This window comes from Scleropages formosus, chromosome 5 (assembly GCF_900964775.1).
Source record: "Scleropages formosus chromosome 5, fSclFor1.1, whole genome shotgun sequence".
Classification (NCBI taxonomy): domain Eukaryota; kingdom Metazoa; phylum Chordata; class Actinopteri; order Osteoglossiformes; family Osteoglossidae; genus Scleropages; species Scleropages formosus.
In genome coordinates this window covers 37,832,446-37,851,172 of record NC_041810.1, presented here as the reverse complement: position 1 = coordinate 37,851,172, position 18,727 = coordinate 37,832,446, and the positions used below count along the sequence as shown (strand labels likewise).

Genomic DNA, 18,727 nt, shown 5'->3' with positions numbered 1-18,727 from the left:
AGTGTTGGTGATCGACAGCTAGATGGGCACCATTAACTTTCAAATGTTTCATAGTAGGTTATCTTCATGACATATGATCATGACATTAAGGCTTTATTTATAGTATTGTAAGGGTATTCCTGTTATTAAAGCTATTTATATCATTCTGGTGTGCGCCACTGTAAATGCATGAAAGGAGGAGAGACCATGGGCTCTCTCTTGCTGTTTATTTAAATCTTCTCTGGCCCATAACCCCAAGAAGGAGACTAGAGCCTTCCTTAAGACCTTTCCTGTTTCGAGTCCCTCACTGTTAACCCTCACTAGTCACCGTTTATGTACAAGAGATGAATAGAACATGCACCGTTTAGTTTAATTATATAAGGAGACAAAGGACCCAGGCTAATATCCTACCTCCTGCTGTTGTACCCTTCATCAAAGTACTTACCCTGAACTGATACAATAAAAATTGCCAAGCTATATAAATGGGTAAGTAACTGCAAGTGGCTTAATACTAAACTGCTTTGGAGAAAAACAGAGCTAAATAAACTCATTGTAGTAATAATAATAAGAAGAAGGAGGAGAATGAAACCATGTTAAAGAGCCCTTACGCCTGGTTACCATCAAGGGTGCAGACATGGCGGTTGTTCATTCCTACAACTGCACGTATCCCTCGTCATACGCACCTAATTTGAGCCTGAAAATGGTTCGTATACCAAAAGTCTGTAAAACGGGAGGCTCGTTCCCATTATTTCAAATGGGGGACAATGATGTATTCCTGTATGTTACGGACATGTGCAAATATTTCCACAAATAACCTCCAAACACTTAAAAGCATTCTCAAGAAATAGTAATCAAAACATAAGGATAAGATCTTAAACATAATGAAGTGAATTGACAAGGACTAAATCAGGGTAGAATTTTTTTTTTTCTTTTTTCCGTAAACTAGTGTTCAGTAAGTTCATGTAATGTTCACGTATGTTTGACAACATATGAAAGATACAGAGAGTCCATTTGCATTTATTCATTTAGCTAACTTTACTCCAAAGAACTTAAATCTCAGAGAACAATAGAAAAAGTGAATTACATCAACAGAAGGAGAGATTTGGATGCAGACGCATGATTTTTGAGTAGTCAATTTGTCACATACCACATTATAAATTAGTGTGCATTACAGGAGTAGCAGCATGTAGGTTTTTTCATTTTTAAACAGATTTTTTTTTTAAAATTATTAAACATAGAAAATGTACACATTTATCGAGCACTTGTGAGATCGGGGAGAAAAGTGAGTCAGAAAGAGGTGAGCTTTGAGACCCTTAAATGCAGAGAGGCATGTGAACAAAAAACATTAAAAAAGGAAAACATTTCTCAAAACTATAATAAAACCTGAGAAAAAGTAAAATTAAGAAGAGGTAAAGAAGTTTATATATATAACTAAAAAGTCTGCGCCTCATAGGGTCATCACTTCTATATCATCGGGGAAAAGTATGAAACACAGAAACACATATGAAACACAGAAAAAGTTTTAAGTACGTGGATCCTTCGATCTGTATCCCGAACATGGGTACAACTTTTCTAGGGCCGTTATACCAAGAGTAAAGCGGGAGTCCGTATACTAGGGTATAGCTGTACTTTGGGGTCCATGTCAACAACCAGCTGAACGGGACAACACTGATGACACTGTAAGAAAGGACAGATAGTCTGTACTTTCTTAAAAGTTCTTAAACACGTGTATTAAAAATTGTTCACGTGTTTTACGAAGCTGTAGTTGTCCATTGTGTTCCAGCAGCGAAACATCTTATCTCTGGGACCACAGACTCAACAATCTCTTTAAGAATGTGGATTTTCTGGGTGTAACTCCCTACTCGGTGAAGGCCGTTGTGGAGGCCAGGTTATGGAGGAAACCAGTATCCATTATGGACAATCACTCACTTCCTCTCCATCAAGTGATGATCGTGAGCTCCTTTAGCCATGGGATTATTTAGCTACAGTGTTCAAAGAGGCACCTTTGGGGGTCCTTTCACCAACAGCCATCTACCTCCATGATGTCGCTTACAGGCACTTGGTTATTTTTACTAGAGCAGTTTTAGAGTAAGTACCTTGTTCAGGGGTATTGCAGCTGTAGGTGAGACTCAAACCTGTGACCTTTGGGTCTAAAGCAGCAGCTCTAACCACCACACTACCAGCTGCCCAAATGGTAGTGATTGGTTGAAGTTTTTTTCCAGTATAAGATATTCTCCTATGTTGCCTTATGCTAAGCATAGTTGAGTGAATTTATTTTATTCAGTAATTTAATTAAATGATTCCATAAGGGTTTATTTCATGTTTACTTTGTTGCTGGACTGCTCTGAACTGACACCAGGGAAAGGAGCTGTGTTGTTGGGAATCGCCTGTATGGTACAGTGTATGAGTGCACGTGTGTGGTTGTTCTGCGAGTTCTTTTTTTTTCAGGACCACATGGAGCAAATTTATGGGCACAGAGTGACTTCACATCAGATAAAATGCTGTTCTGCTAAATATATAAGCCCACTGTCAACAAGCTGTCATAGCAGTTTTTTTTCCATTGTATGAGACCCTGTTACATGAGGGAAGAGTGTACTTAATGGAGAAATGTTGCATTATGGTGACTAGAGTAAATTACTGAAGCAATAATCTCCATTTTAATGGAATTTTGTGGGGTTTTTTTTAAATTTTATTATTATAATAAATGGGTGTCAATTTTGTGGCTCGCAAACACAAATGTTTACCATGGATAATTGAGTTACGAGAATTGACCTTACAAAGGGTTTTTCTGGAAATAATTCCCTTTGTGAATTGTGGGAAGACTTTAGTAAGGCTTATAGCGTTGCCACTGAAATGTTGAAATGTTAAAAATCTGTATTTGAGTCAACAAAGGGTGGCATAGTGGTGAAGTGGGTAGCACTAATGTCTCACAGCATCTCAGCTATTCAGGTATAAATTTGAATCCCACTCAGTCTTTGTGAAGTTTACATGGGTTTCTTCCCCGCACTCCAAAAACATGGTAATTTGTTTGCCCTTGATGTGTACCTTGTTTAACCATGCACCCTGTGCTTCTGGGATGGGCTCCAGACTAAAATTTTTGAGTGCTTCCACTTCTATAGACACATTAAAATAAAAACATTTGTAGAGTGATTATTGATTAATAACATTATGAGTGAAAAATATACATTTTAAAATACCAATTTCATAAAAGGAGCTTCCTTTGACAACGTTCATGAATTGGCTTTGAGAAAAGCGAAGGCTATATACCACATTTAAATAAATGAGTAACTGGAGAATTAATGCACAAAATATAGGATTTAAAGACAAACACGAGAGGGTGCAAGCAAACATATAGAGTTCCAGTGGGTATGATTTTCTCACAGTGCCGTGAATCTCATTCTTTCTTACACAGCTGCTTGGTGACATTTTCAGATGTGGTCTCAGTTTATTGCACTAGAGGAAATAGATCATTCGGACCAACCATTGTGCTATTAATAAGGACAGACCAAATGAGTGTATCTATTTTTTACATAAATAATTATTTTGTCTGCCTTTAATCTGATGTTTACATGCATTCTTCGACAGTGTGTGCTTTAAGTCTTCACGGCTCATTTTGGCAGCAAGTGATTGTAGGTGAGGAAGTGAAGAAGGAGGCGATTGTCTTATGTTTACGAGAAGGCCACAGACACAAGCTATCCATCACTTGTAACGCGAGGAAAAATGTGTTGAAGTTACGAGTCTCCTGAAGTGCAGCTTGGTAAGGCTCGCATGATAATTTGGCATGGACAGTAGCCACATTTTAGTTCTTTTAATGCACTATACCTAAACATAGCCTCTATGTGCAAGTAGTGCTAATTGAAAAAAGCATGGTTCCCACTACGACATAGGTGACTATAAACTGCTTCCAGTGCTTGTGGACTCCCACTCCATCTCGTTATGGCTGTAAGGCATTTCAGAGCTGTAATAATGTGTGTATCGAAAAGCTCAAAAAAGAAGCTACCATTTTCTATGGAAGTGTCTCGATTAACGGGTGGGGTCACAGTTTTGATATGGTCAATGCCTAACCCTAAAATAGAAATTTTCAAGCCCCACCCGCCACTCACAAATGACAGACTGGTAATCAAGGGGGTGTCTTCTTCCTTCCTTCTGTTTGCATGGGCTCGAATTTGTGGAATCAGTCCCTAGTCTTCATTTCCTGGATTAGTGTTCGGGATGGTGATGCCCTAACCAGGGTTTTCATTCCCCTTTAATTATGTACGTCAAGTATCGGGATTCGATTTCCCCGTGCGAGTAGTGCTGGGAAGAACTTAATCATTGATTCCCAGTGGGTATGTGGCAGTTTGGACCGCCAGGATAGAGAAAATGCTCTGTGTCCGTTTCCATCAGCAACGTACCAGTCTAGTTTTAGACTTGCTGCCACAGCAAAAGTTGCTGATGGGAGTCAGTAGTTAGTTTTGCGAAGATGACGCGCCGTGTAGCGTTCCCAGTACGGCGCAGCTTTACTTATACATTAGTTGTGTGCACTTAATAAGTATGGAACGGACCGCACGTAAACGATTACGTGTACTTTGTTCAGAGTGACGTTGTACATTGTTGGCAAAGCAGGCAGGCTTGTGTGAAGTGCCAGAATACAGCAACTTCTTCTTTTCATCTCTCCTACCTGCTACACAAGTTCTGATAATAACAAAAGGTCCCGTCTCGGACCATTGTTTAAATAAAAATAAAAAATATCACAATGCCGTTATTTTATATAACATCGTGCTACGTGAAAGTAGTCAAGTTTCCGTGAAATGAATTGAGTGCAATATTTTCTCCAAATTAATTTCTGGACATTTTTGTAGGAAGGGGGTCTACAGCTTTGGTTAGGTTCTTGAAGGGGGCAGTGGCCTTGTAAAAGTTAAGACCCTCAGGTCTGTATAACTCCATTAATACAGTCCATGATTAGGATTATTCTCTCCCATGTTTCAGAATATTCCAGCCCCCACCACCCCAGAATCTCAAAAGCAGATTTAAAAGATGGAAAGGGATTGCAAACAAAATCAGTGTGACTGTGATGTTTCACTGCAGAGGTGTCCTCCTGCCACTGGTTGTCTGTGTGAAGTGTGTCCCTCGGCGCTGTCTCCTGCAGGTGCTTTCAGTCTGGTTGTATAAGGTTTCGCTTGACACCCCACGCTGGGTGGAGCAGTGGGTTGCTATTATTTTCTCACTTTTGTGTGGCCGACCACGGTTTCCTCAACCAGCCCCACCTCAGCCTCTCCCACTCGGTCACCGTTTTTGTCACCCTGGGGGTCGCGGTGTCCCATTGCCTGCTGCTCCAGCTTGGCTTCTGCATTTTCATCAGATTGGAAAATGAGACAAGGAGACAGCCTGGTTTTGTTTTGTGTTTGTTCCTCTTTGTCGTCTTTCCTGGGAAATGGTTCAGTTACACTACAAATCTGGGGCGCCCCTACTGAAATTATATATGTTTCACTCAGCGTCCACAAAACTAAACGTATTCCTGCACATTACTGTTATTGTTTGTTAACTGGATTTAAGATACACACACACACACACTTTCAGAACCGCTTGTCCCACCCAGTAACACAGGGCGTAAGGCCAGAGGGGGAGGGGACACACCCAGGACGTCCGTCGCAAGGCACCCCAAGCGCAGACTCGAACCGCAGACCCACTGAAGAGCAGGACCCGGTCCAACCCACTGCGCCACCGCGCCCCCCGTTGGATTTAAGATATTGAAAAAAAATTAAAGCGCTAAATGTTGACTTCGTAAAAACCTTGACACTCAGTTGATTCATTGACGCTGTTAAGGTTTCTCAACTTGTGGCTAAGTGAAGAGGACGCAGCCTGGATACATTCTGCTGACTGCGCAGCTCCTTCTAGTCCGAGTGCGTAGTATCTGTGTTCTCGGCTACGTGAGATATGAAAGTCGTTCTGGAGGCCCTCCCTGGTTCTCTAAAAATAGGCAGTTCCACAGTGAAAGAAACCTAGCCCTGGATCTCGCAGTTCTTCAACAGGATGTGGCAGTGGCTGGTTGTGTGTGCAAATAAAGAAAGGTGAGTTTCATGTAACCGCAGCGTAAGGAGTAGCAATCGCTAAGTGGCAGTTGTGTTCGGGTCAGCTTGTGTGCGTGTTGGCACATTTTGCGACGTTGCTTCGGCGGTTCTCCGGCGGAATGTCCACCAACCCCATACACTCCCCTTCGCATGGTTAGGGTGGCGAAAGCAAGGTGGGCCGATGCAGCTGTCCAAATATAACACTGCACACATGGGCAGTGTGTTTACTGGTTCATGATTTCACATCCTGCCTTTTGTTGTGCAGGGTCCAGCTCCTCTACCCATCTTCCTTCATCACCTCCAAGCTTCCCTCCTCCACGCCCCATGAGAACAGTGCTGCTGCTCATATACAGCGTGGTAACTTTACTTCCTACGTCCTTTCCCCCCCCAAGTCAATGTCCACAGGAAGGCTGTCACTGTGTGTCTCACACTTGTTTAAAGAATGCCAGAAATGTGCTTTAATGGACCAGGCCTGTCGTGTCGGCAGTGCCGGTGATCTGTGCAGAACCTGCTTATTGTGGGCTCTTTTTTAACCAAATAGAACAGTCATATTCTCACTGAGGATTGGCAGTACGAGAGGGTGCTTAGCGTTTCACTTACAAAAGTAAGCTTTACACTTTGTTTTTATGGATATTCCAAAATTCAGCTGTGACACAGGCATGTTTCTCGTACATTTGAGCCACACCGTGACAGTACGCACTGGAATTCCAGGCGCGCTTTGATGGGTCACTGTCGTCACCTTGTGCACCTTCCGGCATATTGTGTGTCTGTAGTTGTGTAGTGGCTCGCTGCCAACCAAGGACAACGCTGTGTGACGTTGCAGTGAGAATTGGGGTTGTTCCCAATGTGCTTTGGCCTCTGAAACTGGCATCTGCCATCCAATGCTGACCGTCGGGCCACAGCCAGGTAGGCATTAGTGGTCCCGTGGAGCCCTGAATTGCTGCGAAAGGAAAGCACTGCGCTGCACTTTCCCTGTCCTTTGTGCGCCTGCTCTTACCCTCTTTTGTCCCGGGGGACCGGCGCCCCTTTATGAGAGAGCCGCTGCGCATTGCTTCCTGCTGACCTGCACTTTAATTCATACATCAATAACCACTAGCTGACCTCTGACCCCTGGAGTCGCACTAATTGTTTGATGTGAGCTTGATGTGCGCTGCTGCATTAAATAAGCCCAACTTGCCAGGCAGGTCTTGCAGGGGACACTCGCCTCTGCCGTTTGCTGAACGAGCGAGTTTGTCGTTCTGTGTGCTGCCTCCTTTATTCTGTCACCAATAACATGACGTCTGCGTTCGTATCTGCCCAGGCCAACCCCACTCAAGCGACCCGTCACCGCGGCAACCACTCCTGCACAACTGGTTAATGATTTACAGTAGGGATATAACGGCATGGTGCAGTAGGTCCCCCGAGAAATGGGAAGTCCTTTGATTATTGATGTGCCCTCTAGCCAATAAGACAGAGCAGTCGCAATGCTTTCACCCATGGGGAGAAGAAAATTGCTGAAAAGATTTGATTTCTTAATCTTGTTTGTTTTCACACTTTGCTGGGCGGATTCTTTCAAAACAAGAAACAGGTTCTGCACAGGCTAACATTGCAGGTTGAGAACATGCTGTCTGCCCATCTCCCCATGAGAATAAATAAGTAGGTGAAGATAAAAATGAGCACAAAGTTCCACTTACAAGTCAAATTGTTGTTCGGAGCCTCTGTTCAATTCTGTTTGGCTTCTTAGATTTTTCTTTTTACATTTACTCATTCAGCTGACACTTTCCTCCGAAGCATCTTACGATGTTAGTCTACCTACAACTATTTACCCACTTCTACGGCTGGGTAATTTTACCAGAGCAATTTAGGCTAAGTACCTTGCTCAAGGGTACTACGGCTCGAGTTAGGATTCAAACCTGCAACCTTTGTGTCCAAAGGCAGCAGCTCTAACCCCTGCTCTACCAACTGTTCCTCACCCTGTCCGGTTTCCAAGGCTGCTGCTTCCTCGAAGATTGCGTCAATCAGGCACGTCCCCTTACATCTGTGCACAATGGATTTTGTGATGAGCTCAGTCTGTGCTCATAACAGCTATTGATCACCAGGATGGCTGGAATTGCCTGATCGGCCAGCCATCGGCCAATGTGTCACTGCTTAAGCACTCTGTAAAGGTCCGTTGCCGAACTGAAAAGAGCAAATATGTACACATATATGACGGCAAGACCTGAAGTAAGGGGTGTCAGGATCACGTGAGCTGTATTAGAAGGTGTGACCCATAAGTGTTTTCTGATGAACCCTTTTTTCCAGTCTGGACTTGGAGGAAATTGTCCTCCCCACTACCATAAAGCAACATTGTGCAATTTCTCTGTTTTTTTTTTTTTTTTTTTTGTTCCAACCTCCCCCCTCAGTTCTCTTCTGTGCAATAATACTAAACCTCTGCGGGTGTAAATGAACCAGAACACACGTGGAATGGCTCCTGTGAAAGATACTGTGCTGTAGCCCCAGCTCTGGTGTCTGCACAGGTACCCCGGTGAACCGGATCCCCATTATGGCCAAGCAGGTGCTGGACCTCTACATGCTCTACAAGTTGGTGACGGAGAAGGGCGGCCTAGTGGAGGTCATCAACAAGAAGATGTGGAGGGAGATTACCAAGGGCCTCAACCTGCCCACCTCCATCACCAGCGCCGCCTTCACGCTCCGCACACAGTAAGGACCCCCACCCCACCCCCACACCTCGCTTTGTTTCTCACACTGGAAAATGAAAGCAGCTCGACTGTGACTGTTTTATTGATGTGATCAGGTCATAGTTCAGAGCACAGGCACAGTGTTTTGAGGCTGCCACAACAAGCTCACGCATATTAAACTCCCAGGCGGCTTTCCTGAGACCCTCCTTGGAGAATTATGTACCTGTGTAGTCCTGTGCAGTTTGAACGGTCATTGACATGTCATGTAGAAAACAAGTTTGCCCAATTCCTAAGTGTGCACATATTTTTGCCTCCTACGCCATTCTACCTGTTTCACTTAAGTCCCTGAATATGACAGTGGTAAATGGGATCTTCACTCTGTTAAAATTCAAAGAACACTTTTAATTAGTAAGCTGAAGTAGTGTCTATTTATTTAAAGTTAAAATAGAGGAATTAAAGTGGGACATCCGCATGTCTCTGTCTCTGCTCTTCCACCCTCTATTGCCCCAGGTACATGAAGTACTTGTACCCGTACGAGTGTGAGAAGAAGGGCCTCAGCTCTCCAGGGGAGCTACAGGCCGCCATCGACAGTAACCGGCGCGAAGGCCGCCGCCCTGGCTACAGTGCCAGTCTGTACCGCTTCCCGTCCTCCCCCAGTGCTTCACCCCACATCCTCTCCTCACCTAAGATGCACCTGGCTTCGCTGGGGGGCGGGACTTCCTCAGGACACAACGGCCTGCAGGCTTCACCTGGGTCATCACTCAAGAAGGGGGCAGGTATGTTCCTGATGTGTCCAGTCAGAGCCCTTGCTGAAGCTTTTTGCAGCCAAACAACTAAAATGGTAAGGTGTGAAAACATGGGAAAGCCTGAAGGCTGCTAGAAAAAGTACCAGTCCTGCTTACCAAATTGCTTACTTGTCTCTAGCCGTAAAAACTGTATTAAGCAAAATGTAAATCTGTGTAGTCATTAAACGGCATTTTGACAAACGTGTTGTGTAAGGTCGCAGTAGCATAAACTTGGAGATGAGTTTTATCTTCCATGAACACGTCATTACACTGAACTGATGCTAAATGAGCTCTTCGTTGGTCATAGGTACGCCCCACGCATTTGCCACAAATTCAGCTACGGTCAAATACCTCCTTCTGAAAAAAACCAAGTTTAGATTTTCCTGGTTCCTTTTGTGCTCAAGCTCTGGGTTACCTTTGTATTTCGATCCCAGTTTCTGCCTTCACTGGGCCTGACTGTTTCTCCCTGAACAGTAGAAGATCGCACTCTTGAGGCGTAAATTGCAATTGCACCTGAAGTACATAAATGTGGTAAAACCTCATTTCAGAAGCCACAAATTACTGGCAGACCTAATCGGGAATACACTGTAAGACTTGAAATTAAAGGAACGATGCACAGGAGCCTCTTTGTTTTTTATATTCTTATGAGAGTGGTTGTTTTATTTTTGATTTAAACATACCATTCATATAGCACAGTGGTTAGTACTGTTGCCTTACAATATAAACGTTCCTGGTTCAAAATCCCTGCAAGTTGTATTTAGCCCGAAGCATCTAAATAAGGGTTAATACAGTAATAATAATAAAAATAAGAACACCCAACACAGGAAATCCCACCTTGGTCTGTTTTGAAAAAGTTGCCACCTGTTAGATGATACTAGATGAGGCTTGGACCTTGCTTCCATAGCAAATTTCCCATGGTATTTTGCTTCTCCATGGCAACAATATTTAAATAGCTGTATATCTGGTTAGGTAAAATCCCAACAGTTTATTACTATGCTACCTACCTCCTGTTAGTACTGGTACAGACTCCCTGCTGATACCTCCTCTTCCCTCAGATGAGGGCTCCTCCTCTTCAGCGGGGGTCAGCCGATCGCCCCTGGCCATGGCATTGGGCACCCAACCTGCAGGGGGGCTGGTGCGGGCCGCCACTCTGGGGCAGCTGCGGGAGAGGCTGGAGACATCTGAGGGACCGGAGCGCAAGGCAGCACGGCTGGCGGAGGAGCAGCAGAGACTTATGCAGCAGGCCCTGCAGCACAACTTGCTGGCCATGGCTGCACACACACCTGTGAGGGTCCGGCCTACAGCTACCCGTGGTTAGTACAGCTAACCCCCGCCCCGCGCTGTCACGACACCCATCACATTCAACACTACCGTGCCGCAGACCCACTCCTCTTTCCCACAGCCACTTCACCAATTGGTCACTGCTCTGCTCCCCTTTTCTGCCTCTTCTCCATGTTGTTTACCTCACTGCCCCCACCCCCACCTCATTTGATTCATGTACACTGATGATTGGCAATTTAAATCCTGGCTCACACTGCATTCCCCTTAAACAAAGTACTTAACATCATTTATTTCGGTAAAAATGATGTAAAATTGTAAGTTATTGCAAGTAGCTCGGTATACTATACCTAATATAGTAAGTTGCCCTGACAAATTTATCTAAATTAGTAAAAAAAAAATAATGTTTCAGAGGATAAGCAGGACTTGGCAGTGAGCATCAACACCAATGGAGCAGCCAGTATCAGTGTGTCTGTGGAGGTGAACGGCACAGTTTACTCAGGTAAGAGTGTAACTGAATCAGCATGATTAAGTTATCATTGTCACTGAGATGTATCTTATGATGTCTTTGCAGACCATGTGTGTGTGTGTGTGTGTGTGTGTGTGTGTGTGTGTGCGTGCGTTACTTACCAGTCCAGCATCCCACCTTTCTCTCCAGGAATGTTGTTTGCCCAGAAGCCCACAGTGTCTGCCGCCGCCTCTCCTGCTCCCTCAGCTGGAGGATTTGCCTTCCCTCCCTCTGCCCACAGCCCCAGCCCCTCCTCATCCTCTAAGGGTGCCAGCTCCATCGAACCCTCTGCCAGCAGCTCACCCTAATAGACGCGGCACCCCCCCCCTCCCCCACTGGCCTTTCCCCCCATCTGCAGGGGGTTTCCATACCTTCTTCCATCAGTGTTCTGATGGGCAAAAATGAACTGTTGCACAACGAATACCTCATTGCTCCTGTCGACCTTGACTGTGTACCTACATGCATACACACACTGGATACAAACACCAAACACGTGTACACACTCCCACACTTGGAGAAACACACGCATGCACAGAAATGCAGCACAATCAGACAGTGCAGTCAGAACTTGCCGGCAGGTGTTCACAACTGAACTTGAAGATTTTAATTTTAAATTTTAAGCTTTGTTTATTGTCACGTTGTCTTTATATTTTAGTTTTTTTTTCCCTCATACCTCAGATCAAATAATCTTTTGGTTTAATAATACAGATATCCTTACCTCAGGATTGATAGTTTATTGTAGAGGAATTAACTTTATATATTTCACTTAATTTTGTTGAATTAAAAATCTTTCCTTCTTGCTGAGTTTATTGAATGGAAGCCTTTTAAGTACATTTCTATGCATTTTAATGGTCCAGTTAGCTGGGTTGCTGTGTATTTTGAAACCCTACATTGGACTGGGCTGCCCTAAAGGACTTGTGGCTCGAATACTGCCCCTTCCAGAACTTCAGGACCACTGTCATGTTTCATACCTCATTCAGTCGTGCTGCCAGAAAACATTTTTGCAGTGGTTTAGAAGTGGGAATTTTTAGAATATCTGATATCTGGAAATGAATTATGTTTCTTTTACCTGCATCCCACATAATGGTGGGGATGCACTGCAAGCAGACTTCCTAGTTGCAGAATTCTTTAGAAGTTTGACGAGGGAAGGTTCAAGTTGGTCCTCAGCGAAATCAACATTGGCATATTGGCAAGGCCTAGTGCCAATGTTTGCTGTCCAGCTGCACAACCCATCCCTTCACACTAAGCCCTGTTCGCCAGGCCCACATTTTCCACTGGAATCACACTGAAAGGACGCGTCTTACCCATCAGGACAATGTTTTTGTAAAGTGACTTAGAATCTCATACTTCACCTTTCCATATTGGAAAGATTTTTTCTCAGGAACAGCAGAGATGTCTTCATGGACTCAGTAACAAAATGACTCTGTAGCCAAAAAAAATGTACTCTCCGATATATTCCTCAGGTTTGAAGGTGTCTGCATAGGTGAGGCTGGTGTGTTGACTAGATTCCTCCGTTTGCCTTGCCACTGCTTTGTCCAGTGCTGTACTGACCCGCGAAAGGGAATGTAATCTGACGTCCTTTTTATTAGATGTCTTTCCGGAAAGAATGAGGCGACCAGTATAGTATGCCTTCCTCTTCACTGTTTGACTGTTGTACAGCTATGCACCAAAGCCACGATGCCCTCTCTCGTTGTTAGTGTGTTGGAAAATTGTTTGATCACACTTGTGAGTTTCCAGTAAAAGCGCCCTGAATGGAGAAAGCTGGACCTGTTGCCTTGTGTGATGACCCACAGCGTGTCTCTTGTCTTCGCAATGGATCTGTACAGTCTCGTGATCTTCTGTCAGACCTCAGCAGTCTCTTCGCCTTCCGCATCGAGAGGTCTGTGAGGAAGTTCAGTGGTGAACTCTCCTTGAGCACAACACATTTGCAAATCAGCTCTGACTCGCTTGTTCTAGCCGCCACCGCCAGGGACTATTTACTGTCACTTCACTCTGTCTGTTTATAATTCATTATTCTGTACTGTAATAAACCATCTCTTATCAGGAGCTTTGATCTGCATATTGCATTCCATGTTTTTCCCTTTTTTTTTTTTTTAAAAAAAAAAAATTCCTGGTCATTGTTTTCTTCTATATTCTTGTATATGCTTAGAAAACATGGTTGTCTGCTGTGAACGTTATGCCACGCAATTGTTTGTATCCTCAAACTCACGGCTGTACATCGACCTGTTTCATCAGTTTGTATGAGATATTCACTTCTGTCCAGTTACAAACAGAATCTTTAAGGGTTAGCTAAGGAAAAATGGCTTGTAATGAAGCATTTGTTTTCCCCACCATCTTTGGCCCTTTTGCAGCTACGTGAAAAGATCACAGGGTAAAGTTTACACATTTATGAAGTGTCTTGTAAACATGTGTTTGATATGTGCAGGATGTTTGTTTCCAGCTGATTTTAATGGCTCCTGTGTTGAATGTAGAGTCAAGCAAGCTCTACCAATGGAGGCACTATAGACCTTTGTGTTTGCCCCCTCTGGGGAAAAAAAAAAAAAAGGAAAAAAACTAGTTCTTAACTTAGAGGCTGAGTTGGAGAGCCAGGAGCAACCTAATGAAATAACCAGAGCGACACATACTGTTCCATCCTCCAGTTTTGGTGAAGGACCTGCCATCTGAATTCCCCACCAGTAAGCAGCCTCTATTTTGCTTTTGTTGCTTCAGCAAATGAGTGTAAATGCCATTGTAGGAAGGTACAGTTTACTGTTCTCACATGAGACAGCGCAGAAAAAACTCCTCATTTGGAGATGTGGATGTTAATATTGTCAGGTAATAATGAAATGTGATAAGATTTACTGCCACATCTATGATGTGAAGGTGTTCCTTTCATGCCCACATGTTGCCATGATCAGATGTGGTGCTGGAGCTCTCCTCTTTTGCTCCTGCTTCTCCACACACACATTGCAGGTCACAGTGAAGATGATCTTAGTTTTCATGGAAAATGATACAGGGACCCTTTGGTCTCGCTCAACAGATGCTCACCTCTAGACTCCTTTCTGCCTTCAAATGTTGCCTCCCATTTTTATCGCAGTCCATCGTTCAGGATTATGTAAAGTATTATGTTTTAGTCTGAAACAATCGTCTTTATCCCCTTTCTCCAGTCATGTCTGGTAAGTTTTTGACCTAGAACCTGCTGAATGTGTTTTGGTAGTTTGTTTCCAAAGGAGTTGCCTTGCTGTCCATTGTGTCAGTAGTTTCTAATGAATTACATCAAAAAATTATCATTCCAATGGAATTACTCTTTTGTCATGTACTGCTTATCTTGGATTCATCATCCAGTTGTTCCCAGGAGCCTCCTCCTCCCTGGGGCACTGGGGTTCCCCAAGCAGTCTTCTGACCAAAAGGTTATACATCATTTTCAAGAAGGCACTCATCCTTTATTATCCAACTATACATATAGTCATACCCCACGTACACCCATTCGAGCTCCTGCCAGCTGAGTGCCACAAGACCAGTGCCACCATGCGGTTGTCTTCTCAGTTTGTTTGTCTTGTGCGGAGTTAAGTTCTCAACGTCTATTAATCCCTTTTGGACCATACCCAAACCACGTCCACTTGTTCACTGAGCATCAATTCTTTTCATGGATTTCTTTTGTTTTTACTGTTCCATTTTGTTTTTTGCATTAAAGCTTGAATGAATACATAAATTACCGTATGTATGTTTTATTTGAGAATTTGCACATCTCATGGCATGCAACAGCAACAGAAGAGCTGAACAGGCAGAGGTGGACCACCGTGCAGTATAATGGAGTAATTATCAAAGGGAACCTATCCTGTTACATTGTTATGACTATTAACTACTTAACTATTGAAGTACCTGTGTCCATTTCAGTGGGACTTGATATTTTATCGTAAATATGCATCTCTTGTGGCTCAGGAACATTATTTTTAGTACAGAAACTACATTTTTGATTTCTGACAATTCACCTTAAAAAGTGGTTTACAGAAGTGAATTACCTCTAAATTTACAACAGTAATATTACCCTAAGGCAGGGTAATACTGAATATTCCCTAATTAACGCCCCAGTCAAAAATCAGTCTTCAGTTTTTGTTCTGTACGGTAACATATTCCCAAATCCCTTTATTAGAGCATGTATGGTAAAAGTCTTATCATTCTTGTGGTGCCTGAAGCCTTTCGTCTAAGCCGCAAGTCGTCGAAACTTGCACGCGCTTGCCAGAATTTTCGGCAAGGCTGACACCTTTGATCTCGCCGGCTCTGTTACGTCATGAACAGCATCAAATGTCCCCATGTGATCATGTCATTCTTGCTGGATTATTGATCTGGAGTACATGTACTCGCTCACATGTACGATGGCGTCGCGTATTGAAAAACACGGATCTTACTCGGCATCTTTCAAGCTGAAAGTTATGGGTGTTGCAGAGGAAAAGGGCAAGCGTTTTGACACCAGTGTTTGCAATGTGGACCTGAAACGTATTTCTGAGTGGTGTCAGTCCAAACATAAGATACAAACGCTGGCAAAATCTCAAAAGTAATCTAGTGGTACTGGAAGACCATTAAAATACATGGACAGAAACTTGTGACTTGGTTCAACGAGCAGCGTGACTCTGGAGTTAGGGTTACGGGGAAAGCCCTAAAAACAGAAGCTATGAGACTTCATAAGGAATTGGGGTGCCAATCCTTTAAAGCGTCAAATGGATGGTTTACAGTTTAAGAAGCGAAATTACATCAGTTTTTGTAGGACAGCGCATATTACTCAGAAGTCTGTTGAAGTGACAAATTAACTTATTGATGGACTTTTGAGATACGTCATTCACATGAGACGCCTCCAGAATTACAGTGATATGGACATTGGAAATATGGCTAAAACTCCAGTTTACCTGGAGATGCCAGGGAAAAGCACCTACGCGTTGAAGGGTGATTCAGTACTGTCTGTTTCTTCTACAGGCCGAGAAAAAAGTTGACCGTAACACTTGGGGTTTTTGCCGATGGTACAAAGTTGGCACCTCTTGTCCACTTGCCAGGGGTTAGACCTCTACCGAGAAATGAGATACCCAGTGGCATGATTGTATATTGTGGAGCTGGCCAGAAATCAAGCGTGAATGAGCAAAGTATTTTGTTTTGGCTGTCCAAGCTATGGGGCTGGAATAACACCCGCAGACGCATGCTTGTATGGGATGCTTTTAGAGCCCACTTGACCCCAGCAGTAAAGGAATTTGTTCATAAAACATGCAACACGGACATGTGTGTAATACCAGGAGGATGCACGTCAAAGTTGCAGCCTGCGGATGTATCTTGGAACAGGCCGTTCATAGTGAAAATGAGCGAACTGTACGATCAGTGGTTGTTTGAGGGAACTGTTGAAAAACGGGCCAAGGGTAACCGCAAGCCGCCCACAAAATCGCTAATACTACAATGGATAAAGGAATCCTGGGTATGTATAACACCAGAAATTATACGCAAATCGTTTAAGAAGTGTGGCATTACATCGGTGCTCAATGGCTCTGAAGACCATTTATTCCTGCAGTCAGAAAAAGAACAAGAGGATTCCGAGTTCGAAGGGTTTTCTCAGGAAGATGTTGACATTGGGCAGCAGGTGTTTTAGAAAACGCGGTGGCAGCAAATGAGGTCATTTTGTTGGAACACAGTGATATTGACAGTGGTTCTGAGGCCGTATGTTCCGATTATGAATGATAGCCCCGGACATTGAACTGTATATACATGCATGCGTATTCAGTTAGTTTTGAACAATGGTGTTTAAAAGTTTGACGGACCTTTAAAAAGTTTTAAAGTTTATATTTGCCTTCACTTATATACATATGGATACAATAAAACAGTGACAGACTTAGTCATAACAGGTGAGTGATTTTTTTTTTCCCCAAAAATAGCTAGGGGGGGGTGGCGTTAATAAAGGAGTATTCGGTAGTATTGTTATATTTTCAGGACACGTCTCTTCAGAGCTGAACTTTTCTCCCAACTGATGGTCAATGATTATTATAGTATTTAGGTGACAAGCATCAAAACCAGAAGACTGCATGTTTTTGAGACAAAAACATTAATGTAAATACAGAAAAAACTGTTGCGTTAAACAAAACTCACATAAACTTTAGCGGTACACCACAACCCTGTTAAGTGAAATTTGCTTTTGAAACTCCATCCACAGTGTTAATAATGAGATTCTGAAAAAGCAATGGGCTTAATGTGTTCATGTGGTTGGAGATGATTCACCTGAGATTTGATGTCCTTGCACATCAAGTTTTTGACAACTGGGCACAAAATACTTACAGGGATGGCTGATATAAATTCTTGAAATGATATAAATAAACCCTCATATTGAGTATACATGAAAAAAGTCTGTTGTGGGTCAAAAATGTTTCTGTTATTGCATTAGTTACATTGTTTCTCCAACATAACCTAAAAACTGATATTTTCAATCACAGAAATAGTTCTTTGGTACTGTTTGTTTGAAGCAACCTTATGACATTTGACTCCATGTGCCATCTCCGAAATTTCTTTGAAAACCAAGCAATATACACTGGCTTCTAGTGTTACAAATGGTAAAGATATCAGTTTGAGCACACAAGTATATTTCAGGTATTTATTATTGATTACAAAATGTCTAATGCAGAGGGAATGTGACCTGTGTTTACATGCTCAGCCTACAAATGCACTCAGAATAGGTGTGTACTGCTTATGTTCATCAGCACCGGGGGTCAGTAACAACACAGCAAATGCTTCATTTCTTTACAAGCTGATCAGACAACAGGAAGTGAACAGTGGTTTATGAAGATATTTTTATTTTTGGCAGTAAGCTCACTCCCTCAGTATCATGAACCACATCAGGACAATGGTGGTTCATAGTCTATCTTGGAAGCATCCTGTTTTTAAATTAATTATAGCCATGTTTATTTTAAAAACAATACATAAATATATCAACGTACACATATATTACTAAGCTTTGATTGACTTATTCGACACTATTGACTGTGTAAACAGTGCAGACAACTGAAAGTGCCCAGAAACCTGACCAATTATGCACATGCTTATGGCATTAATGAATAGGCAATTGTAGAGATGAGCTGGAGATCAGATTTTTTATTTTTTATTTTTACAAATTAACAAATTACATTTAACAAATTTCGACTGAAGTTAAAAAAATATGCTGTAAAACTTTTATTATTATAGGAATACCACACACACTGTCTGAAACCGCTTGTCCCAAGTGGGATCGCAGCAACCCAGAGCCTAACCTGGCAACACAGGGCGGAGGGCTGGAGAGGGAGGGGGCACACCCAGGACAGGACACCAGTCCGTTGCAAGGCACCTCAAGCAGGACTCGAACCGCAGACCCACCAGAGAGCGGGACCCAGCCCAACCTGCTGCACCACCGTACCCCCAATAGGAATACCAGAGATTTTTAAAACTATTTCTAGTTATTTATTAATTCTGCTGATGCTTTTTCTTGAA

At 43.0% G+C, this 18,727-nt stretch overlaps 1 protein-coding gene across 1 annotated transcript in view; it reads left to right on the top strand.

The window, feature by feature from the left end:
* The window catches only part of LOC108930141 (AT-rich interactive domain-containing protein 3B), a 39,106-nt gene extending 27,191 nt beyond the window's left edge, over nt 1–11,915 (top strand). The window contains exons 5-9 of the mRNA XM_018745231.1: nt 8,525–8,708; nt 9,197–9,462; nt 10,527–10,784; nt 11,162–11,251; nt 11,408–11,915. Of these exons, the coding sequence (XP_018600747.1) occupies nt 8,525–8,708; nt 9,197–9,462; nt 10,527–10,784; nt 11,162–11,251; nt 11,408–11,565 (956 nt within the window). The 3' untranslated portion in view covers nt 11,566–11,915. The remainder of the gene's footprint in view (nt 1–8,524; nt 8,709–9,196; nt 9,463–10,526; nt 10,785–11,161; nt 11,252–11,407) is intronic.
* Nucleotides 11,916–18,727: the final 6,812 nt, after the last annotated feature.